Here is a 25,978-nt window from a genome sequence, read left to right as displayed (position 1 = left end):
CTAAAGCATAATTATCCAATTCTCGATCAAACCGCGCCATACACTGACGCTCCGTGAATGGTATTGCGCGACTTGTTGTAATTAATTCGGATTTTCTGCGGACCGATAATGCAAATTTCTGATGTTTGCTTGGCCGTAATTCGTAAATGTCGATTTGTCCGTAAACAGTGCTTTATCGAAAAGTGAAACATCAGTATGTACTTGTTGCAATGCTCGTCGACAAAGCACTAAACGATTACATTAAGTTCCTGATACAGCGACACGTGAAAAGGATGGAAACGATGATGATGGAAGGCATTTGTTTTGCGTGAAATTTGACGGGAATTAATGATCGATATATCATATTCGTTAAACGTGCATTAGATGCAATTGAGAGTAATTTCACATATATTAAACAAGCCAATGCAATTTTTTAAAATATCTAAGGAATTATTTAAACCAGGTTATGCCACATAAAAAAAAAAAGAATCGATTAACGACAGAATAATGTAAAGTGAACACGTTATATGGTTCACCCTGTATACGGAGTCGCTTTACAGACTCGCGATCACAATAGATTAAACGCTCCTGGGAGTAAAATGGTCATCGTATTTGATGATCGTGGGTCACTATGAGACGGACGATATTACCAAGGTAGCTTCTGGGAAAATATAAATTAACTCGTTAAACGCAGAGCTAATTTTATTTTACTTTCCATTTGGACGGCGGATAAAAACAGATACGTTGGGTCTCTGTACAAAGACAAAGACCAGAAAACATCATTTTTGTTTAAAGTGTTTCGATGAGGTCCAAAGTGCTAATATATTTTTTAATATTCTATGAAACATAAAGTATTAATTTGATAAAAGGAAGTATAAACGTAAACGTAATTATAAAAGCGCATCGCTCGCAACAATGCCAGAAAAGGAACACAGCAATATACATAATTCTTTTGTTATAACGTTCGTGTTTGTAAAATCTCGTGCTCCGCGCAGGAAACCGACATCGATTTAAAAGCCGTGAAAACATATTATATTTCTTTTCCCTCTCAATTGTACAGAATATAGCGATACCACTCGCTACTTTCATCCTATACTCTCTGTACCTTCGACCTTTTGACGTGGTTACAGATATGTTATTTATGAAACTGCAGCAACTCGAAAGAGCCTGGGAAAAACGCACGCGTACGTACGTGTACACGACCACATATGTTAAAGTCCTCGTATTTAATACAGGTTCATGCGTAAAATATACCCCTTGCGCTTTTTAGTCCACTTTTCAACACATATTCTGTCTTTCATACGATTGCCATTACAAGTCTTCATGTTAAATTCACTCGCTGGTTGCAAAAACTAAGAGAAATATTTTTCAAAGATATCATTATTTATTCCAGCCTGTTATTTCTATTTCGTTTATAACTAAAAAAAATAAGCTGGAAAAGTGAATGAATTTATGCACTTTTCGGAAGCCGTTGCAAAACGACGGTCTAGCGAAAACATGGAATAATATGAACGCATTCTCTTTTATTATATTTTTGTTTCAGATTTCTAAAATGACTGAAAATCAAGTCGAAAACATAAGATACTATATTAATTTAACCGGTAGAAATATGGAAACTATTCTTACCTAGTCTTATTTCTTTTAAACTGTCTTAATATTTTTTTCTATTCGCTATTTATCATTTTTATTCTTTGCAGAGAGAGGCGTAATCACAAGTTTCGCTTAGGGGCATGAATAATGCAAATGTGGCTCCGTCCATGATACAGTGGGAAATTGATCAATAATATAGCGTATCTGTCCTCAGTTTCGATAGCTTACATTTGCTGTTTGGATCTTGCCATCTGGACTAATCAATGTTGATGTGTCCATTGTGAAATATACGAAATATTAATAGATTAGGTAGCAATAGTCACTGAAAGTTTCGAAGATTGTTAAGCGGGATCATCGTACGAGTTTCAAATCCGAAATACCATTCGTGTGAAATTTTTATTTGAAGCTGCCAGTCACGCGGAAACGAGTGACATTTTGCCGTTAATATTTAACGCGATAACTTAAAAATAGTAAATACGATTTGCTCGGTGCATTTTCAGGTCTGAATTATTCACGTAAAAGTGCTGAGATCCTTATTTGCGTTTAACTGGTTAGCAATCAATACTCTTTGTTCGTTACATTCAAACTGACACTTTCATATTTCTTCTTAATATCTGATTTAAATTGTAACCGCTCTTGCTTGAAATGTACATAAAATATGCGGGTTGCATAAATCATTGAAGCAAAAGAAAATCAATTTAATTATATTTAACGTATATTACAAAAATAAATCACTGTAAGATATTTAAGAAATCCAAATTTCAAGAAATATGCAACGTATGAAGACATTTCACGATAGAAACTTTAAACGGTGTTCGAGAATGTTTTACAGAAAACGGTGCTCACCGAAGCTTTTAATACGTAAATAATACGAATGTGCACTTGAAGGAGACTAACATATTACCGAAACGTTGCAACAATATTGTAGTTCCAAGCATTCAGTCAGTTAGCAAGGCAAACGATGGCTCAGTAACTGAGCGGCATTAAGCACAGTCAGGCAGAAATTAAGTGCACAGCTGTACATCCGAAATACTGCCATAACGCGTTTGTATTGTTACCGTTATACCCACTGTTATTTGTATGAGTAGCAAGCTTGTTATGGCGCTCGTGTTACAACGCATCGCTAAATCACATCATTCTCATCATTAGGACCCATGCAACAGTGGATACAGTAAGGGATAGCTCTTGTAACATTAACACTTTAATAACAACTGGCTGATCCCACGACCCTAACTGGATAAGCAAAACTATCACGATTGTCGTTGTCTCTACTCTTAGGAAAATATAAAAATTGTACCTTAAATTTAGGTGCATTAACTAAGAAAGTCCATAATTTAGTATTCGATGCTTAAGAACTGGGCAACGGATCATATTAAAAAACTTCGAACAAGCGATACTTTTAAAGCGATAACGATAATTTGACCACCGAAACGCAAGAGAAAGATTATCAGAAAATTGCAAAATGACTTTATATCGCGTTAAAATATTCCTCAAACTGCTCGACTTTGCTTTTAATTATAAGACTATGAACTTTGGATGAATTTTTACCCTTCCTAAGTAAACGATGAAAAAACCAATTAGGACCATCCACGCGATCCACGGCGTTCAACTTTATTATGCAACAAAATTTTCGGACCGCAGGCACGGGTTTTAAAAATCGGCTTTTGGCCAGCCGCTGGATATCGTACCGTGCCCCCCGAACGAATGGTATCGATACTTCAATTTACCGTCAAATATCGACCTATCCACGCTCCGGGAAGCCTGACGGACATCGAGATTAAAAATCTCACTAACGAACATCGTCAGGGATATTAACTTGACGACTCAACATCTCGACGCGGCATCGATCGGTGTCGACCGCGTTATTAATTATTTTTTCGACTTATTTGTAACGGGAGACGGTCAATCCTGGCCGCTGGCGGTGATCCCTGAAATTGAATTCCCACGATGGCAGATATCCGTTGCGAAGTGGCGGTCGCTCGAAATCGGGGTACGCGTCGAATTTCCCCCTTTTTTTTTTCAGTCCACGAATTTTTATGGCGACCACTCGATTTGTCGTTCGCCGACTATATCACCGCGTCGCGAACACCTTCATCGGGATAGACGTTACTCGACTGCGGTGTGAACGTATCGATTTTATCGTCACCGCTGTCCGACGCCACCCCTGTGCCGGAAAACATTTTCGGCGTGAAATTGTCTCGCTGCCTACTTGTATGCGTAGCTGCCGTCGATTTGTCAGTCGACGGTGACGTAACGGGAAGACAGGACTTCCTCGAACGACGTCGGGAAACGAATGAACGATAACGGCGGCGTATCGTGTCCTGTGGAGCGAAACTATCGTTTTCCAGCGGCGCGCAGTGGCACGGGTCAACGTTTGATCGGACGAACCAATGTTCTCAGTTCAGAGTTCATCGAGACTGTTGCGTCGCCAGCCCTCCAGCGGCATATTGCAATTTTTTCAAATCCTCTACGAGAATCGAGAACCATAAATTAAGAGTCACGGTGAATCATTTGGGTTGAGGTATTTGCACCAACTAGGCGATCGAAACTATCTTGAAATTCATTCAATCTCCAAACTTAAAATGCATGTGTGAAATGAAATAAAATCGTGCTGTAAAATAGAATACAACTTTTGTTATACGATCCTCGGTTATCGAGAATTATTTCGAAATTGTTCATCGTACATATTAGTTTCAATGTATCAATTATTATTTTAAAAACACCGTTTAGTCATTTTGTGTTATACGATATTATTAGAACTTTACCATCAGTTTTAGGTAACGCATAAATTTTGCAATTTTCGCTACTTTTTAGCGCACACTACGTGCGCTGGACAATATGGATCGGTGCGGTTACTTGTTTCGTGCCCACAGCTCGCCAGAATCGGTGAACTCTGACAACCACATATGTGTTCAAACTTACGCTTTCAAAATTGCCGCCATATAGCACGTAATTGTCTCACGTAGTAGTTCTTACACGACCATTTCTATAGAACCTTAATCCAGCAGAAATGGTCGAACCCGTTACCTCACAGTTACTATTTTCGAAACTATATTGTTCCTAATCCGCATCGTCGAATTAAATACCTTCTTACTAGAAATATTTATTAAAATTACTAAAGCACTAGCAAACTCCTGCAGCGAATAATTACCTCGCGAGCTTCTATTTTATTTCAAGATCACCGAATAAACTATGTCTTAAAACTCCGTTGGATTCTTGTTTCGATCGAATAAAATTTTAACAAGGAAAATTATCTTTCGCGCAGAATTCTTTATCGTTATTCCCGTCGCGTACCAAACCCACGAAATCGAGGGTTCCGAGTTCCCATGGCGGTGTATTTCCAAGCACCGTATATTTTTAATCCACTTTGAATCCACGTCTTTCTCCACTCGAATTCGGATAAGAACTCCCCCGGAACTACCAAGGGAACTTGGCCCGCGTCTCGTGCTTAGAAGACAGCTCTCCCGTACCATTTCATCTCTCCGCGGATATTCCGGGGGTTTTCTTCGCCCTGTAAACACGCAACCGTAAAAGAGAAGAGGCAGGAAGCGTGTAGATGGAGCAGCGTGCACCAGCTGTCGTTGGGCCTCGTTGCCGTTCCCGTCACGTCACCGCTATGTGTTGCCACGATAAATCTGGCATGCCCGAATCTCTCGCGTTATTACTTTGGGCTGTACACCCCCGACGCGAACCAGTCGCTGGTATATTTCGTCTTTCGGCCCGTCTCTCCCCTTTTTTCCCCCGTCAAAACGTATTCCTTATTGCCATCGTTCTCGTTGCACGTGCCTCGGCGCCCACCGTCGAGACCGGAACGAGAATTACGGCTCGATAACATTTTGAATCGCAACCGCGCGGTCGGCCGTTAATCTACATAAATTCACGGACACGCCTATATTTACGAAACCAGACGTGAGCTGGAAACAGACTCCTTAACGTTTCTGTTTCGGCCACGAACAAATATTCGTAGTTTACACAAATCTTGCTCGTGGTCGATGCGTATTGCACAGCCACTCTGTGCCCTTAACCTGTGCCTTAACCCTCAGAAGCTGTCGCTTCTGATACGCAGAACTGAAGTCTGCGGAGACTGATTATTGAGGTGGTTTCTCTGTTCAAGTGAATCGATCAATCTGGCTTCCCAATCTGATTTTTTCCATAAGGAAACCTTGGTTTCCCCTGCCAAGGTGACAACGACGAACATTGTCTACCGGAGGGAGAATTGGTCAAGCCAATCCTCAAAGTTGTCACCTTGGCAGGGCGGTTCCTAACAATTTGCAACATTCCCACCCACCCTGCCATCCAGTGTCCAGGTAGACCATGCAGGAGTGAGCGAGAACGCTGCATTGTTATTAACATTGGGAAATGCCCAATGACCGCGAGACCCCGGTGGTCCGCAGCTGTGTGCCAACGCGGGTTTACGATACGTCAATCGCTATTGAGGCAAGGAAGAGCTCCAAGGATTCCAAGTCCCGTGTGGAGTTTGGAGGTTCCTTAATGACCGTATCCTAATTTATCAAGTAAAAATGTCTTGAAGTCACGTCCATATCATAAACCCGCTCGCTGTACCGAGCCTGAACAGTTTCTTTCGCAACTGCGATATACCTTATGTAAAATAAGTACCCGGAATTTGTAAATAAATCTCAAATTGCTTACTTAATCATCCAAATTTATTTTGTCGCCTTCAAAGTAGGCCCCATCAGGAGCAATGCACATGCGCCAACACTTCTCCCAGTCTTTAAAACACTTTTTAAACGCTGAGGAAGGTAGCGCCTTCAGCTCCTTCCGCGAATTTTCTTTTATGGCCTCTATCCACTCGAAACGCCTTCCTCGAAGGGGTAATTTGAGTTTCGGATATAAGAAAAAGTCACAGGGGGCCATATCTGGTGAATACGGTGCTTGTTTGATCACATTTGTTGAGTTCTTGGCCAAATATTCGCGTACCAAGATCGATGTGTACGACGGAGCATTATCGTGGGTTTTCGACACATCTGGCTGTTTCCGACGAATATTTTCACACAAGCGTCTCGTGACGCTCAAATAATATTCTTTATTTACTGTTTGTCCATCTCGAAGGAATTCCGAATGAACAACACTGCGATAATCAAAGAAAACAGTGAGCATGATCTTAATTTTCGAACGACTTTGACGCGGCTTTTTAGGGTTTTAGTTCATTTTCTACGCGATATTTTAAAGATTGCTGACTTGTTTGCATATTGTACTCATAAACCCATGTTTCGTCGCCGGTTATGATGCGTTTCATGAAAGTAAAGTCACTAGAAGCTCGTGAAATCATGTCTGCAGCAACTGCTTTTCGATGTTCTTTTTGCAGAAAATTCAGCTCCTTCGGAACAAGTTGTACAGTGACGCGTCTCATGATCAAAACTTCAGTTAAAATGTTATGCATGGACATGTGAGACATTTCCACTTCATGAGCCATCTCTCTAACACTCAAGGCGACGATTATCGATGACCATTTTTTTTATCTTTTCGAAGTTTTCATCAAAACTTAAAAGCAAATCTTGTACTTTTTCTTGGCCCTCTTTAAATGCTTTGTACCATTCGCATATTTGCATTTTTGATATGCACCACTTACCACAGCTTCCTGTAACATTTTTAACGCTTCGACACAAGAAATTTCGTTAGAAACGCAAAATTTAAGGCAAATTCTTTGCTCGACAGTTCTTCTCATCGCAAAAATTGCAGAGCACACTCGAGATCCACTGGTGTAAATAACTGCCGTGAACTCACTGGTTGTCATATTGCAATCAAATTTAGCGTAACAACTGAATACAATGTTGCTTACTTACACACAAAAATTTGTTTCAATGCATGCACTGTGGGATTTGAAAGTGAGAATTTCCGGCAACTTATTTTACACAAAGTATGTGTGTTTACTCATGGTTTCAAACGACAATCTTTAAAAAATCTTTAAAAAATCATCCTCCTCACTGTTAATATTTAAATTATATGTTCATACAGGGTGTTCGGCCACCATTGGTCGAAAAAATTTTAATGAGAGATTCTAGAGGCCAAAATAGACGAAAATCAAGAATATCAATTTCTTGATTGAGGCTTCGTTAAAAAGTTATTAAAAAGTTAAATTAAAAATGCTCAAAAATTATTTTTGGTTGCGGAGGTTAATTACAATTATTTTTGGTAAATAGACATACTCCAAAAATCCTAACCACTTTTGAGAAAAAAATTTGAGAAGGTGTGAAATTTTTCGACGAAAAACAAAATTTCAAATCGTTCTAGAAAAATTATTTTCGGTTGGAGGGGTCAATTACAATCATTTTTTATAAATAGACATACTCCCGAAACCCTACCCATTTTCTAGAAAAAAATTTGAGAAGGTGTGAAATTTTACGACAAAAAAAATTTTTCAAATCGTTCTAAAAAAATTATTTTTGGTTGCGGGGGTCAATTACAATCATTTTTGGTGAATAGACATACTCCAGAAATCCTAACCATTTTCGAGAGAAAAATTCAGGAATGTGGACAAATTCGACAAAATTAACAAATTTCAAATCGTTCTGGAAAAATTATTTTTGGTTGCGGGAGTCAATTACAATCATTTTTGGTGAATAGACATACTCCTAAAATCCTAACCATTTTCGAGAGAAAAATTCAGGAATGTAAACAAATTCGACAAAATTAACAAATTTCAAATCGTTCTGGAAAAATTATTTTCGGTTGTGGGAGTCAATTACAATCATTTTTGGTGAATAGACATACTCCAGAAATCCTAACCATTTTCGAGAGAAAAATTCAAGAATGTAAACAAATTCGACAAAATTAACAAATTTCAAATCGTTCTGGAAAAATTATTTTCGGTTGTGGGAGTCAATTACAATCATTTTTGGTGAATAGACATACTCCAGAAATCCTAACCATTTTCGAGAGAAAAATTCAAGAATGTGGACAAATTTTTCGACAAAATTAACAAATTTCAAATCTTTTTAGAAAAATTATTGTTGGTTGTAGAAGTCAATTACAATCATTTTTTATGAATACACACAGATTATCGTTCTATGGCGGAACTTTAATTATATTTATATGTGGTCGCAGTATAAAATATAGAAACCAAATTTTTGCTACGTGTTACTGAAGTCAAGTAGATAAAAAAAGTACGTATGAACTTGTGTACGAAAATGCTTTATCAAAAAGATATTTATTGTGTATAAACCGAAAAATGTCCAAAAGTTTCCGAAACCATAACGACGAATTCCTTGAAATTGTAAGATAACCTAAGGGGTCTTTTTGACCGTTTTCGTCGTATATAAAGTTTCCGAAGATCTTCGAAATTTGTTTAGGAAGTTGTCTTCCTTCTCGGGTTCGGCGAGCAACCTGTCCAAAAGCGACTCAACTTTGCTGTTTCGTGTGCTCGTACGACAACTAAGTTTCGCGAGAAAATCCTTTCTATACTATCGAGAGGATTCCAGAGATAAAGGAGAAATCGTTGCTGATCCTTTTCTTTATTTGAAGATGCTTACGGAGTTCGAAACACTAAGCCGACGGTGGTTCGCCCACGGACGATACAAAACTTCCCTCTTGGTTTCAATCGTACCGATGAAATCTCTGCTGTGACGCTCGGAATAAATAAACGGAAGCACAAATAGCGAGCAAAACGAACTAACTAGCATACTTCTTCTATCCGTATTCGTTTTTGAATAAATAACTTGCACCGCCCAGTCCACGAAGACTTATTCTTGTCTTGATAGATGATAACGAACAACAAAACGCTCCGGGATACTAGCGTGGATAACTCGTTATCGTATCTTCGTTCCCCAATATCGACACCACCCACCGAATGAATAATACACGAGGAAAGTTTGCTACTCGTTCCTTTCCTTTTATTGGAGACCGAGCCTATTCCGAAATAAGAGCTACCGGTAACCGGTATTCATCCCACAGGTGATCAACGGGAATAAGTTTAACACCGCCGATGAAACTGCCAGCTCTGGCGAAACCCTGACGAACTTTTGCGCAACTTTGGTAACAAGGTGAGCTCGTCAAACAATCGCGGTGCGAGGCCATGGCGAAACCACGGTATTGCCAATCGGTTGAATTGGCTTTCGGGGGCTGGCTTTCGAGTTTCCATCCGATTGGATCGATAAGGGGCAGGTCAGCCAGCTAAGTATGGTTGGGACATGGTTTAGATCAATTAGAGAACAGAGAACGTTCGCGCGGACTTTGCGCACGAAAAATTTCTTCGATCGATCGCCCACGAGTTCCGAACCACAGGACTACTTGTACAATCTCTTTTTTGCGTTCAAACGATTCGTCGATTTAAATATTTCGGGAATATAATTCGAATGTTACTTGGAATGTGTATTCACCTGTCGAGCTGAAAAATATATTTCTACTGGTATTTCAAATTGCATATAGGGAGAACTCGTTTAAAACTATATTGCTAATATTTTTGCAAATCGAGCAGACTATGCATCTAGATGAGAGAATAGTAGTAAGAGTTATAGAAAAATTAGAAACACACAAGTTTGAATGTGAACATTAAATTTACACAGATTAAAATTAGTTTTATACTCATATAATATTTATTCTAACTAATGTTTCTGAAACTTAAATAATCTGTGTAGTTTTAGTCCTCTTGAAGAATACATAATACTTTTGAAATTAAAATAAAATTCCTAGATATGATACTGGGAGCAAAAACAAAATATATATAAAAAGCATATTTGAAGAGCGAGTATTTGTTATAAAACGATACAGAAAATAATGGATGCGCGTAACAAAATAGAATCTTAAATAAATAAAAGTGCAACAGGTGAGGGGCACCCGAACACTATTATAAAAATCATTTATTTAGTTACTTAGATATGTGCTTCGTCTGTGAAGTTAATTTAGAAAGAATAATATTTTAATATACCCCGAAGGAATGACGTATTTTTTTATTTGGCCCCATATAAATTTCGCGTAGAAACAGGCAATCGACGCGATCGAAACAAATTGGGAAATACGTGTTTCAATGAGTAATAAAAAAAAGATACATGGTTGTTTGTGTCATCGAATTTTATAGAGAGTAACCCAACCGGATAAATATTTTGTGACTCTGCAAATAATTCATAATTGACCCGAACGTTCATAGGAAGAAAAATATGCTGCTGGACGGACCAAATGTATATTCACGTGTTTCGGCATTTTTATTAAATACCACTTTTATGGGAATAGTCGTTCACATCCTTCTCTGTACAATACGCGATTCTCTAGCACAGTTTTTCATATATCTTTTCCAATATGCGTTAAAGTTGACAAGCAATAGTAACAACTTCTATAAATATTCAAACTACCATAAAAATTTACTCGTGTAAAGAATTGTTTTCTTAATAATTTGAACTTATTTTTACCAAGTCTTCGAGTTTGAGTCTAAAATGCAACGCAATCATTTTCCGCAATAAAACTGGAAACGTTAATTTAAGTTCGAGTAATTATACGTTCGCAGAAATTATAGCAACGTTGCTGCATACTTAGATGCACGAAATAAATAGTTCTCTTAATAGATGCGCCCGAATCGACGTACTTCCGACTTTAATGGATGCGCAGGAGGAACTTTGCGTGTACACCAATCTCCGCAGAGAGTACTGGCGGAGTCAAACTTTTGCCACCTCCCGTAACCGGTATTATTAAACTTTGTTGCCCGTCCAAACGCATAAGCACATTCCGTTGGAAACTAAATAATTGATGTCATCGTTGGGTCATCCTCGACCGAAGCAAGCGTACATTTAGAATGCGAAAAAGGTGCCGTCGGTGTTCCATTTTCAATCGTGTTACGTGCCACTTACAAGGAACCATCGCGAACGGTCCGGCTTCGATTTTGATGAAACTTTGTACACTTATAAAGCAGCCAAAAATAATCGACACGTATTTTTTTTTAGCTGCGGTAACTCGAGTTTAAGGGGTGAAACCACCCCTTGAAGTTTTGGCTCGAAACGGCTATCTCGAAAACGGAAAGAGATACAAAAAAATTGTTAATGGGCAAGGTTAATGGTTTCTTATGTACAATAACCTGGTGTTAAAAAATTTTTAAAAATACAATTTGTTTATAACAAAAAAAAATTTATTAACTTAATTTTTCATTTTATTGAAATTTTCATAATGACAAAAAATGACGAGCATTTTATTCCAAATCCATTGGTATGCGATTTTTTAAAATTGCCTCCTACAGTTTTGCAGATTTTGATGATTTACATCTTGCGCGCACATCCATTATGGTAGTAGCCGTTCTAACTTTGATTTTAATGAAGCACTGTAGGCTTACACTACTTCTAGAGGACAAAATCGGGAAAAATACAAGAATACCAATTTGTTGATGGAGGCTTCGTTAAGAAATTATTAACGTTTAAAGTTCCGCCCGTACTGAATTTTTTTCTCCGAAATGCCCAAGATTTCGGGGGAATGTGTAATGACCAAAAATGATTGTAATCGACCCCTGCAACCGAAAATAATTTTTTCAGAATGGTTTGAAATTTTTTAATTTTGTTGAAAAATTTCACACATTCTCGAATTTTTTTCTCAAAAGTGCGTAGGATTTCGGGGGTATATATATTGACCAAAAATGATTGAAATTGACTCCCGCAACTGAAAATAATTTTTATAGAACGATTTGAAATTTTTTTTTTTCGCTGAAAAATTTAGGCACCTACGCCCTGTCGATTTTTCTTAAAAATTCGTTTTTCATTTTTAATAATTTTGTTTGACGCCCTACAAAAAAGTTGGCCAATACTTTTTTGTAGGTACCTATGAGCTCTACTTCAGAAAAAAGTTTCATTGAAATATATTCACTATTGTAGGAATTATGGCTGTTTGAAGATTGGACCATTTTTATGGGGTTTTTCTCATTTTGCGGGGTCAAGGATCAACTTTTTGCATATTTTTTAGTGCAAGCCTACAGTGCTTCATTAAAATCAAAGTTAGAACGGCTACTACCATAATGGATGTGTGCGCAAGATGTAAATCATCAAAATCTGCAAAACTGTAGGAGGCAATTTTAAAAAATCGCATACCAATGGATTTGGAATAAAATGCTCGTCATTTTTTGTCATTATGAAAATTTCAATAAAATGAAAAATTAAGTTAATAAATTTTTTTTTGTTATAAACAAATTGTATTTTTTTAAATTTTTTAACACCATGTTATTGTACATAAGAAACCATCAACCTCGCCCATTAACAATTTTTTTGTATGTCTTTCCGTTTTCGAGATAGCCGTTTCGAGCCAAAACTTCAAGGGGTGGTTTCACCCCTTAAACTCGAGTTACCGCAGCTAAAAAAAAATACGTGTCGATTATTTTTGGCTGCTTTATAAGTGTACAAAGTTTCATCAAAATCGAAGCCGGACCGTTCGCGATGGTTCCTTGTTAGAGCAACGGTCGAAGTCATTATTTGGAATTTAGAGTTTACATTCGCGTACGGTCTCAATCTAATAATTAATATCAAATATTAACTTTGCAATATTAATATGAAGTGGCGCGTGTCAGAATGTTATGACACAAGTTACACAATCCAGGACCGTGTAGTAGCTAGCGCCTCATAAATCACTGTATCGCTGACACCAACGTATACGGTACTCTCTGTCATGTTTGTCACAATTTCCCTCCATCGGGTATGTCAGAAAGTTATTCTTTCTGTTTTCGAGAACTGATCCTATTTTGCTAAATATATGTTTATGTAAGAAATATATAATATGTAGCTAAATATATACAAAATAACACGCGAAAGAATCTGTAACAAACTTGCAGAAACTACAGTTTTTTTATTTTTTAAAGAAAACCTTGTCCTCCTATCTTATATTATATATCTTATTATATTGAAAAAGATTCCAACTACAATTCTGTTGTATGATATTGTCAAAAATATTTTTAAAAATTATATGTATAAGCTATCGATCCACTTCAGTGTAATATTAGCAGTGGTTAATAATAATAATATAACGAACATTCAATGTGAACTGTCATTCCTTTTAAATGAAGCCACTTAACGTTCATGTTAGCGACAACTTTATATAAGTCAGAAGTGATTATATTCTCCCGACAGTCTAAATTGTAATAGCTAACTTTTGTCCCGAAGCTACACCAAGATTTGCAACGTATTTTCGCGGAAACTTATCCAAAGCGAAATTATTCATGACGACTTGACAGCTGAATTGATTATATCTGAACTTCTTCCTCGGCTAGTGGGTCATACCGCGACCAACTAATTATCGCGACAGTTGCGTCAGAACGCATTATACACAGTTTGTCTGACGAGTTTTCAGTGAATTCAGTTGGGAAGGATGACACTGGAAATAACTGCCACGGAATATTCAACTTTCTGGCGAAATCGTTACAACGAAAAGCAATGCTTTTTAACTGCATGATTCCACGTACTAACCAGAGACTCAGATCATTATAACCAAAATAAAGAAAAGTTATGGGATAGCAATTATTTTCGATTAAAATATTTTTAGTTACAAATAACGAGTATTTGTTTTTATTGCCGATAACCAGTTAATGCAACCTGCGTTTGTGAAATTTAGGAAAATCTCCTGAATATGCGGGAAATACGTTTTATAGTCAGTAAGTATAATGAACATAAACAACAGAACACGACTAACAATAATGAGATACACTGTACGATGTGCTCGACGGTGTACCTGTCACGGCCTGATTAACATCTGATGCTTTATGCAAATTGAGTCTGATTGCTTACTGACTAAGTGTTACAGTTCGAAAGCTCACTATTAGACTGCAACGTAGTATATGTATATTCGCGGTAAGAACAAATCCTGGCACCTGTAATTGCAACCTTTGAATTCTATTACTATACAGGGTGTTCGGCCACCCCTGGGAAAAATTTTAATGGGAAAAAAATATTTTTGGTTGTGCGGCTCAATTACAATCATTTTTGGTGAATACACATATCCCCGAAATCCTAACCATTTTCGAGAAAAGAATTGAGTAAGTGGATAAATTTTTCGACGAAATTAAAAAATTTCAAATTATTATAAAAAAATTATTTTTGGCTACAGGGGTCAATGACAATCATGTTTGGTGAATAGACATACCTCTGAATTCTTAACCATTTTCGAGCAAAAATTCCTTTCCGAAAATATAATTTCTGGCCAGAAATGTTACCCCGAACTTTCATGCGAATCTTTAAAACGTCATAACTTCTGAACGGATTGGAGGATTTCAATTTTTTAAAATACAAGCAACGCGTATTTTAGTGGAGTACATGTAGAAATTCTAACAATATTGAAAAAGTTGTTCCCTGTCACCGTAAATTGAGAAAAAACCCCTAAAACTGGTCTAATTTTCAAACTGCCACAACTCCTACAATAGTGAACGTATCTCACTGAAGTTTAACATGGAAGTAGAGTTCATGGGTACCTACAAGAAAGTATTAGACAACTTCTCCGTACAGCGTCAACCAAATTAGTTACATATGAAAAACGAATTTTAAAGAAAAATCAACAGGAGTTGGGCGCCTGAATTTTTTGGCAAAAAAAAATTTCAAATGGTTCTGGAAAAATTATTTCCGGTTGCAGGATTCTATTACAATAACTTTTTACCATTAGGCATACCCTCGAAATTCTACCCACTTTCGAGAAAAAAATTCTAGTATGCGTGAAATTTTTCGACAAAATTAAAAAATTTCAAATCGTTCTGGGAAAATTATTTTTGATTGCGGGGGTCAATTACAATCACTTTTGGTGAATACACATACCTCTGAAATCCTACCCACTTTTCAGAAAAAAGTTTGAGAAGGTGTGAAATTTTACAACAAAAAAAAATTTTTCAAATCGTTCTAAAAAAATTATTTTCTGTTGCAGGGATCAATTACAATCATTTTTAGTCATTACATATACCCCAGAAATCTTAAACACTTTCGAGAAAAAAATTCCTTACCGGAAATCTAATTAGGTGCCTTTTAAAAAAAAAATTTCTAATCGTTCTGGAAAAATTATTTTCGGTTGCAAGGGTCGATTACAATCATTTTTTATGAATAGATATACCCCCGAAACCCTATCCATTTTCTAGAAAAAAATGCGAGAAGGTGTGAAATTTTACGACGAAAAAAAAATTTTTCAAATCGTTCTAAAAAAATTATTTTTGGTTGCAGGGCTCAATTACAATTATTTTTTATGAATAGACATACCCCCGAAATCCTGCGCATTTTCGAGAAAAAAATTCAGTACAGGTGGAACTTTAAACGTTAATAACTTTTTAATGAATCCTCCATCAACAAATTGGTATTCTTGATTTTCGTCGTATTTTGGCCTCTAAAATACCCCATTAAAATTTTTCCCAGGGGTGACCGTACACCCTGTATAAGCTTGCAATGATTGAATACCAAAGTACTCGGAGATATCGATAAGTATCGAAGTCTTAGTTACACTAATACTTTCAGATGGAGTATCGATACTATAGTGAGTATATTAGAAAAACAATCGAAATCCAATTGGTAGGAAGTAAATAGATGTAAAGCACAAGAGTCGTAATATTTTTCATATTTTGAAAGACTCGAAATCATATTATATTTTAAGAAACACTACCATCGAACAATCTAATATAAATTTTAATCAAGCGTCAACGACATCAACGGGCGCGCTTGTTTTGTTGTTAACTATTTATTTATGGCAGTTCGCGAAACTGACGAAAACGCAAGGTAAACAGTTGACAAGGGGCGACAAAGAGGGATACAAACGAATGCATGAAATACCATTTGTTCCGTGCTGTTAACCACATATGCGACACGAACGAAGCGACGTAACACGTTCAATGATGCCAGCGGAAGCAATGAATACCGTTTGCCCTGCACGGTTCACCAAATTAAATGCGATCCACTTTTTACATAACGCTGGCAGAATGTGTGTACACTGTATGTAATGAAACCCGGAACATTCCTCTTTCTGCTTGTACGTGGATCTCCTCGTTTTCCAAATATCGCCGGCGTATCTACCTAGACAGTAATTTCTGTTTCATGTATTTGGTTACGGTGTAAGTTATAGTATAAAGGGAAACGTCAGTAGGTTTGCCTGTAATTTCCCAAGTTTGTAGAGGTTTCCCATTCTTGAATTAACACCATCAAAGTATACATACTAGACACGCGTGTAAATCGTTTCGAAGTCCGTCAGATCTTTTTCAATTCTACAACACTTTCTCAAAATTACGCAAATTCGATGTACGTGCTATAATAATATAAATGCGACATTACGTATAAGTCGTCCTAAGAAAGCAAGGATAAATCATAATAATTAGGTGAATTATACTCGCTATGAATTCCAATGTTTACACGTGTTTAGTACAGCCTTCTCATCTCATTTCGATTAAATAATTGTTTTCCTGTTCTTTAAGATATGTAAACGCATGAGAAACGTTCGATGTTCGTTTCAAACCAGGATTTAACGATAGTCTTCGGATTCTTACGGAACTTCGCCATTTAATTACACCGTGCAGCGCACTAAATAAAACCCCGGTTCGTTATCTCTCGCGTGAGACTCTTTTGGCGTGGACGGAGTTTAATTAAAATCGTAATTTTTGTTCAGCGTAATCATTATTACAACTGCGTCTCCCCTCTGGTTTAACGAATCGTTAGCATCGAAGTAAATTTTCCCGCTACTGTCCGTTAGATGAATGTCTATGAAAAAAGAAACAATTTCCGGGCAGTGTTTTACTTCCGCTTCGATGTTACTGTTTTTCTCCTGTCGTGTTTACAGGAACGTGTTTGAAAAACGCAAAAAGGTTATAAACACGAAAAATTTTATCTGGTTTATTTATTTTCTCCCTACGTTTATTTCTAGGTCTTCTAAATAAATTAACAGATATTAAACACCCTAAACGGTATTTTTGGGGTATCCCGCTCTACAAATGTTCCGATAGATTAAGGTCAAGAAAATGTAAATTTCTTTCGCGCGTGCACGTTAACATTCTTTACGATATTTTTAACCGGACGTTAATTGTAACCGTGTCTGGAAAGGTCAGATAAATCGCTGAAGAAACTGTAAAAATAGTCGCGAGTAGACACGTTTGGACTGCATGAGACAGTGTTTAACGTTAATCTAGGTTGAGTTCGCGCAGTACGACTGCGTATAATCTAAAACAATTATGCCACGACTAATTACGGTACGCAGATCATCAAGTTAGTTACGAATAATCTTGCAAATATCATTAACTGAAAAGTGGAACGAACGAAATGCGTGACTTGCTGCCTAGGATTTCACGTTGCCTCGAATATTAAGGTTACCTTTTATAACAGCATTTTTAACAGCACCTCGCCTCTTACACTACACTGATTATATTTTACCTTTATATACTGCGTGTCCAAATAATCATAGTGCAACTGTGTATCTCACATTTCGTGTTACAGTATCAACAAGAATTTAAAAATTGAACATTTTATTAAACGAAATTACTAGTAATCACCCCTTTCCCGGTTTCCCTATAATTACTGTAATACTCTGTATATTCGTGTGAAAGTTTTAATTCGAATGGCGTATCAGAGCGCGTGTCGAAAAGTTCGTTTATCGCGATTAGTAGGAGCATTAATTAATTACTGTTTCAGCGTAATGTGGAAACGAATGCAGGATTATCAAAGTTACGATCTTACTTGTGAATTTTAATGAGTAATGAATAATGCATAGCGAACAGCAGTATATGTATGTATTCTGGTTATCATTCGAAATTCATCGTCAGTTTAAATGTGATAATTAGAGATAAGTTTTCGAATACTCGTCTGGTTGGTTTTTGAGGTACACGGTATACAGCGTTTAATGTTATTCGCAGTTAACAAGCATATCTTAGATGCGTTTCACGGTGTAATTAAGCAGCGCGATATACACTACATAAATTACTCCCTTTAGTACGTTAAATTGCCAGGCAGACACGCAAATTTTATATTAGTCGTACCGGGATCCTTAATTAATTAATATTAATTCCAAATTTTATCCTTCATTTTAAATTCCGTTTGTTCATCCACTCCGCGAGCTTGAGTACGTTTATTGTTACGGGTTACACTTTATAGGTTGTAATTCATATTTGAAAGTGCTCATTACGTTCTGCGAAATGAAGTAATAAGGGATCTCGTTTCTCATGACGCTGGCAGTAACTACTACCATATAACTGAAATTACAACTTTTAATTTGTAGACAGCTATATACTTTACATCTTCGCAGAAATACTTCGGTTTTACAATTAAAATTTTCACGTACGATGTTTCATGTATTTTTAGCGATGTGTTACGACTATTACGTATTAAACTGTTCAATGACTTCTAATTCCTATGTGTAATTTCTACATACATAGTGTTTCTGTTTCGAAAGCACTTTAATAATTAATCTTGGGCAAATTATATACATGAACATTAATTTTAAATGAATAGTAAAATAACAAAATTGAATTATTTAATTTCTTCTTGATGAATAAGATTTGAAGAAGTATTTTTCTAAAATATAATTTAGTAATAAACTATTATCAAATTCACTGTGTAATAATAATTTTACAACTTAATTTATTTTTAATTCATGCATCAACATACGTTTAGTTTAACGAAGTGTATGTTGTATCTACATTTTTAATCGAGACGAAACAGTTCCTACCCTATCATTTTCGTAACAAGTGTTTCGCCCTTAGATACCTCTGCGATATACACTGACAGATAAATAGTAGCTGCGACCATTTGTCTCTCTCCTATGCAATCAGCAAAGCGTTAATGACCGCGCATAAAATTAAACAAGGCAGCCCAGGCACGCACACGACGCGTGTATGATCATTCTTCAACGCCCATATGCACGATATAACTTAGGAACCCTACAATTAGAGCCTGAACATCGATGCCCCTGACCGTCCGCCATATTTGATATCATTAAGTTGTACTTTCGATTAATTAGTGAGAGGACTATATGAAACAAAAGTGAAACGTTTACAAAAAAAGGGATGGCTGTCTATAATTATAGTAATGGGACTTACTCTTTCTATGTAATAATAAATATTTTATAACAGAATGACGTTACGTATAATTATATAAACCGGATGAAATAATCGTAATACTACAGATTTCAAGTCTTTATGATTATAATAATTTACGTAAAACCATAGTAAGCGCGCCACAAGGGAAATTTCGAAGTTACAATATAAACCACATAAAAGAGTAACTATAGAGGGGAGTACTTCATCGAATACTTTAAATGAACTTATATTTCATAACAACTAGAGTATGACTATGAAGTCTGTAGTGTATAACTGGACTGTCCAACGCTGTCTGAAATTGCATACGACGCTAGGTGAAACATGTTACACTCTTCCGATATGACATAAATAAGTAACGCGATACAGGAGGAACTAGTGTCCCTGTAATTCGCGACACAGAGTAAAACTGACAGGCCATCGTTTGCTATGACGGAACCACTGTTTTTGTCCAACATGTTGCCTGGATACTAATGCATTCAGATACTCGACGTACGACTATAAGTTAACTCCACCGTGCCGTGGAAACGCAACTTACGTTTGCACGATAACCGGAAACGAGGCATCCATCAATCTCGTTGGATTGCTGGATGCTATCATTGACAGCCGAGAAGAGTGCTTCTGAGTGGAACGCAAAAAATAATTTTGCCCATATGCACAAACGCACGAAAGATGCATCGCTTCTGATTACAATTGTTGGGAATTCCAACACTTATTAGCGGACCCCTTATTTACTTAATATTAGTTAAATTACTTGATTGGCAATTGAACAAGTACCTTAGGGTACAAAGCAAATTGCCGTACTCTCAAGTCGTTGAGCACCGTACTTTGGGACCATACCCACCCCTGTACCACCCTCAGTGGGTGGGATTTCGAATATCTGAGGACTGGCCCACGAGGGATGGGCAGGGGTTTGATTGGTACACAAGGTTTCCACCTCCTTTTGAATATGTATAAAATCGCGGGTCATTAGACTTTCCAAGTTAGAATAACACAAGAACTCCATAAGAACACCAGTAAGAACATTGAAATTTAAACTGTTAACACATGTACATATTTGTAAATAAATTCAAGTGTTGTAAATAGTATTGAATCTTCTATTTACTAAATAAAACGGCTCCACGAACATAGTGAGAGCCTATAGCAATAATGCGTAAAAGCATGTTTAAAATCATGAGTCTGGTACTATAAAAATTGTGTAAAATGTACGCAGGGCATCTTTCATGATAATAATTCGTAATACGGAAATAATTCTTCAAGTGCAAGGTGCATCTGTGAGAACGCAGATGGCGAGATAGGAGGAAAGACTTCACGTATGAAATTGAGAAAACGAGAAATCCGAGTGAATTCAGTGAAATAAAAAGACTGTGCAGTTAACGTACTGTGAAATAAAAGTCCCTTGTGCAATAAAAGAATTCCTGTCTATTTGTTTTTAACGTGAACTCCCTCTCCATTATTATTATAACTGTATCAATCGTCTACAAATATCAAACTATTATGGTAAATCCACTTTCACAAATAAAATAAAGATTCCAACACTAACTTTGATATTTTATTTAATATCGGTGCATGTAAATGCGCATAGAATAATATAAATTCGGATTTATAAAACTAGTTTTACTAATTAAGATTGCAAAAAGGAACTTGTAACTATATCATAAAGGTTCCATTCTAATTTTTCAGAGAAAATAACTTTGTTTTTATCCTACGCATGAGAGTAATAAAATAAATAGAAATCTTGTGTTGGTGTATGAGGTTTCTTTTTGATGAATTTAATTAAAAAATCTCATTCGTCAACACGAAATCTCTGTTTACTTTGTTACCACCATGTACGAACTAAAAAAAAAAAAAAAATATTTACCTCGAATAATTATAATTTTATTTTCAAGAGCGGTCGTAATTACTGAGTTTAATACAGGTTTTTATTCGAAAATATAAAATGGAACATGTAATATAATTATATCTATGAAAAGAGGTTACGAAGAAGTACTTTTTAATCAATTTGCAAAGTAGGAAATCTAGATTTTAGGGGCCTTGTGGTTGGACTAACTTTAAAATCATGCATCTTTCGATAATTATTATATAACAAATTTACTAGCCCTTATTTATACTCCCTGGTGTATGTTTCCATTTACTAATTGGGTACAGTCAGTTTGTTTCGAAAGCCATGTAATTTCATGCTTTACTTCTCGCAAGTTTCAAAGCTTTGAGTTTACGAACTGTGTTCCTTTGTTCATTTAATGAATTCAGTTCTACTTTACCGTAACATTTGTAACTCGCACAAATTTTTTATTAGCGGAACCTGGCCAACGCAGATCAGAACAGTTCTTTTTACCTTATCGTTAAAAAGATTAAACCATTTTACACGCACTCTCTAGATATTAACTATTTTAATCAACACGTGTCACGGTATAGAAATCATATCTTGACAGTTGCTACCCTACACACGTGCGCGACTGAATATTTAATCTAAATAACGTTCATTAACGACGTTATAATGTGAACTGAAAACATTTAAGTACACATTCAGTTTACTCGATACTAGTAAACATTCGCTAGTAAAGCCTCTTTCAGACGACCACTCGCGCGATGCAGCTTCTGTGTTCGAAAACTCAAAGGGATTTCCCTTCACGCGGGCTCAACTGGCTTTCGGAAACTCGTAGGGCAGAATTTCCTTCGAAATTCGGGACTGCGTTTAGGCGAGCACGCGTGAATCCAGATCACAACACGCAGTATACGACGCAACGCTGCGAATTTCATACAGTTGTTAAGTGGTACACAGATTCTCACACTCTTGCACACACCGAAACACAATTATACAGCGGCACTCGTGTAAAATTGAACCACTAAATACCACATCAAAATATAGATATTCTTAATACTTTTGTAAAGCAGAAATTTGATTAAAAATCACGAATAAGATTTCTCGTTCAGAATTAACATACGGGATATGATTGATAAACTAAAAGTGACCCAAATACAGAGAATGAAAAAAAATATTGAAACAAACGAACGCCATAATAGCGTGCCTCGCGGAAATTGATCAAAATTGCAGAACACGCTTCCCACGTAGCCCGCGGTGAACGATCCCAGAGATAAGAGTCCTTTTGTGAAAACAATCTCCGTAAAAATCGGTGAAAATTGCAAACTTTCTGGATCTCCATTTTTTAGACAATTTGGAGAACAATTACAATGGATGACTCAACCTCCCCTATCTCCTATTGCCACAGAGACTGCATAATATTTCAATTTGAACAAGACCCCGATAACGGGGGAGAAAAGAGATTAATTTCAATAATTACCACTTTCACACCAAGGTAACAATTTATTCAGGCGACAATTTACCCCTTACCTGGATGTACGGCGTGGCAGTGGTTGAGGAGCGGCAGCCAACAGAGCAGTAGCACCGCTCTCTGCATCTGAAACAAAAACCACAAGCATTTTTCATAAACGTCCCGTCTAATTACTATTCCGCAGCGCCGACCTTCTTCTAATATAATTATACGCTGATTAAAATCCACGACAGGGGCGGTCCTACGTCGGGAGGAGGGCGCCCGCGATTCGCAATGAAATCGCGGTAGCACTAATTACGGCGAGGAGCGAGCGATTGCGCGCGTGCATAAATATCCGCGAGGATATACGTCACGAGCGTGTGTGCGTTCATCTGCTATCCGTTTCGAGGAAAGCAAACGAACCCTCTCGGGCATGGGCTCCTCCGCGCGGCACGCACGAACGATCTGGATATACAGAGGCAGCCGTGCGAGCGCCGTTGTACCGAATTTTCGACCGGGCAGACTTTTCGTTGCGAAACACGCGGAAAAGAGCCACGCCCGGGATCCTTTTACGGAATGGAAAACGAGCGGGACGGGCGATTTGTCAAATTGATTCTTCCGGTGAGCGCGTGGAATTTTAAATTACCCGGAACGTACCGTAACTGAGTCTCGAGGGTGGAGGAAGTGGAGGAGGAGGGCCGAGCTATTACGAATTTACTCCGGTTTTCAATGAGCAATATTCATCTGTACTTAGTATTTAATTACCCCTGAGAAACGAGTAATTTTACCATGGAAATAAACTGACGAATTGCATAAAATCATAACAATTATCTCCTGTGTGTTGTATACACTTAAAAAAGTGGCTTTAATGCCACGACGTGTAATATAGACAATTTAATAGAAATTTAAACTCATTTTCAATTAAGTAAACAATTTATAATCCCGTATTCGTCGCATACAAGTTGTATAAGCAATAGGAATGGCTGTAACTTCTTTGGGTGCATAGCGTCAAAATAAGTATCAAAATAAATATAGAAGACAGCATATTTTATAGTAGTTGATATAGACATCGGATTGAAGATGAAATGCCCTTTAAAACGAGTCATACGTCAAGATATGACGATTTTTGTTTCAAGTCGATGCGATGGCTAGTTCCGGATCGAAGCGTTTGTTTACGTTTCATTGTCACGTCGCGAGTTCATTGACCGCGCGCGCGTAAATAGTAAACAATGCGTAGTAAATTCTTGGTAATACCACGACTTCCTAGTCACGTGACTGTCTCAACTCACGCGCGAGAGAGAGACCCGACGCGACGCGTCAGATGGAGACAGAGATAGTCCAAATTAAAAAATTACCTGTTTACATAAATTGCAATATCTCCAAAAAAAGAAAGTCGGATTTCCAAAAACCAAAAATCATTTCAAAGAGGAAGCCTTGTCGCTTCTAATAATGGCTTAATTATGAATAAAACACTGGTAGTTTCCGAACTGCACGCGTTTAAAGTTTTAGTTCTTTTAATACGCGTTTCTGGATTGTTTATTAAATTATTACAACCAGCAAATAAATTATTCGGATAATTTAATTCGTAATAATTATAATAAATGTCTTCGATGTTACTTGCAATGATTATTTCGTGAAATTTCGATTGCTTCGATAATCTGTTAGCCTCTATTCAACAAAACTAACACGATTTTAATTAATCTGGTTAAAGGAACTGTTGAAATTTGGATATACGCTCAATATGAATGTTAATATTTTTTTTCACATCTAATACTATATCACATATCTTTTTGATTCAAAAGAAAAATTAATTTAAAAATGATAGAAATATGTACATTCCACTTTTCTTTCAATTTTTCCAAAATTACTGACCCGCCATGTATGATGTCGATTTTTATTTAAATTTTGCAATAACGTGTTAAACGTATCGTTTACGCAGGATACTAAATTGCTCATTATTCAAGAATTTTGGATAATGAACGTGCCACGATATATTCGAAAAATGTATTTTAAACGGACGGAAGAGAATTTTAATCCGTGCAAATAGCTGGCCGTAAATATGAATTAAGCAAATGACGAAGCTTCATTAAAATTGCATCATCGATTGGTTTCGAATGTCGAGCGACCTCGCGTGGTTAAATCCACTTAAAGCTACCCCGAGAGGAGAAACGTGGATCTATCCACCTGATATTTCGAAGAAGATTATTGAAGAAGGATCTGCATCCTCTGCCTTTATGCGAATACCATAATCCAAATAGTTCTACTCTCTATACACGATGGAATGTGCTTCTTTTTGCGAATACGTATCAAAGAAGTATTTCCAAGCCGAGACTGCACGGGTACGATATTATATCACGACGAATAGCAAACGAGAGAGAAATAGAGAAATGGGATATATTTAAGCTCGATCTATGTCGCTCAAAGCTGTAACAAAGTCGAATTTGCATCGAGACACCGAGGAGTTATGAAATTCTGCCTACGATCATCGGTTCGCTTTGAAGAAAAGAACTGTTGACATTGTCGAACAATGGAAAATCGTTTTGAAAATATTTCGCCTACGTTGAAACCAAATTTACGCACGTTGTTTACGAAAAAATATAATATAGCAATGTTTTTTGTTTCGTTCTAAGGAATTCAAAGTTGTATTAAATTATAAAAGTTAGAGCAAATTTTTGAAAAGACAACATGATAAAAATATAACAATTTACGAAATTATTTTGTATCCCTTTTCTGTAACCATTTAACTTGTGTCTAAAACAGTTTTTAGTGTCATCAATAGTTTCGAAGATATTCAACTGGGTCGATTCAAATAGGGCACCCTGTACTACTTTTTTCTTTTTATTCCATTTGCATAAGTCCCATTTTACTTGCTAATAGTCAACCGGTCAGTGCTCATTATACGGAAGTTTATCTTCGAGCCATAGAATTTTTTTATGAAATTTCTCGTCGAGATCAATTTCTCGTAGAATTTTATTGAAAACTAGACCATTTGTGTTATGAATTAAATTTAACGGATTATATAGTAAGACACGCAGAACCTTCCTTCTTTTCGGATGATAAATTAATGGTATCTGAGAAATTGGATCTTGAATGAAACCTCTTTTGTCCAGATAAGCGAATGCCTTGAGCTGCGTAAATCCCGACTTCCTAGTTCTCTCCAGATACTCACTAAATTGCCAAG

At 36.8% G+C, this 25,978-nt stretch overlaps 1 protein-coding gene across 1 annotated transcript in view; it reads right to left on the bottom strand.

Annotated features, from left to right (window-relative positions):
* The window catches only part of LOC122403568 (deleted in malignant brain tumors 1 protein-like), a gene marked incomplete at its 5' end in the record, with an annotated part of 233,446 nt that extends 210,502 nt beyond the window's left edge, over nt 1–22,944 (bottom strand). Inside the window, one exon of the mRNA XM_043407160.1 lies at nt 22,878–22,944. Within this exon, the coding sequence (XP_043263095.1) occupies nt 22,878–22,944 (67 nt within the window). The remainder of the gene's footprint in view (nt 1–22,877) is intronic.
* Nucleotides 22,945–25,978: the final 3,034 nt, after the last annotated feature.

Source organism: Colletes gigas, unplaced genomic scaffold (assembly GCF_013123115.1).
Source record: "Colletes gigas isolate AHSC1104 unplaced genomic scaffold, ASM1312311v1 Colletes_gigas_Sc00061, whole genome shotgun sequence".
In the NCBI taxonomy this organism is placed as follows: Eukaryota; Metazoa; Arthropoda; class Insecta; order Hymenoptera; family Colletidae; genus Colletes; species Colletes gigas.
Note: the sequence above shows the minus strand (reverse complement) of the source record. Positions and strands in the feature narration are given on the sequence as shown.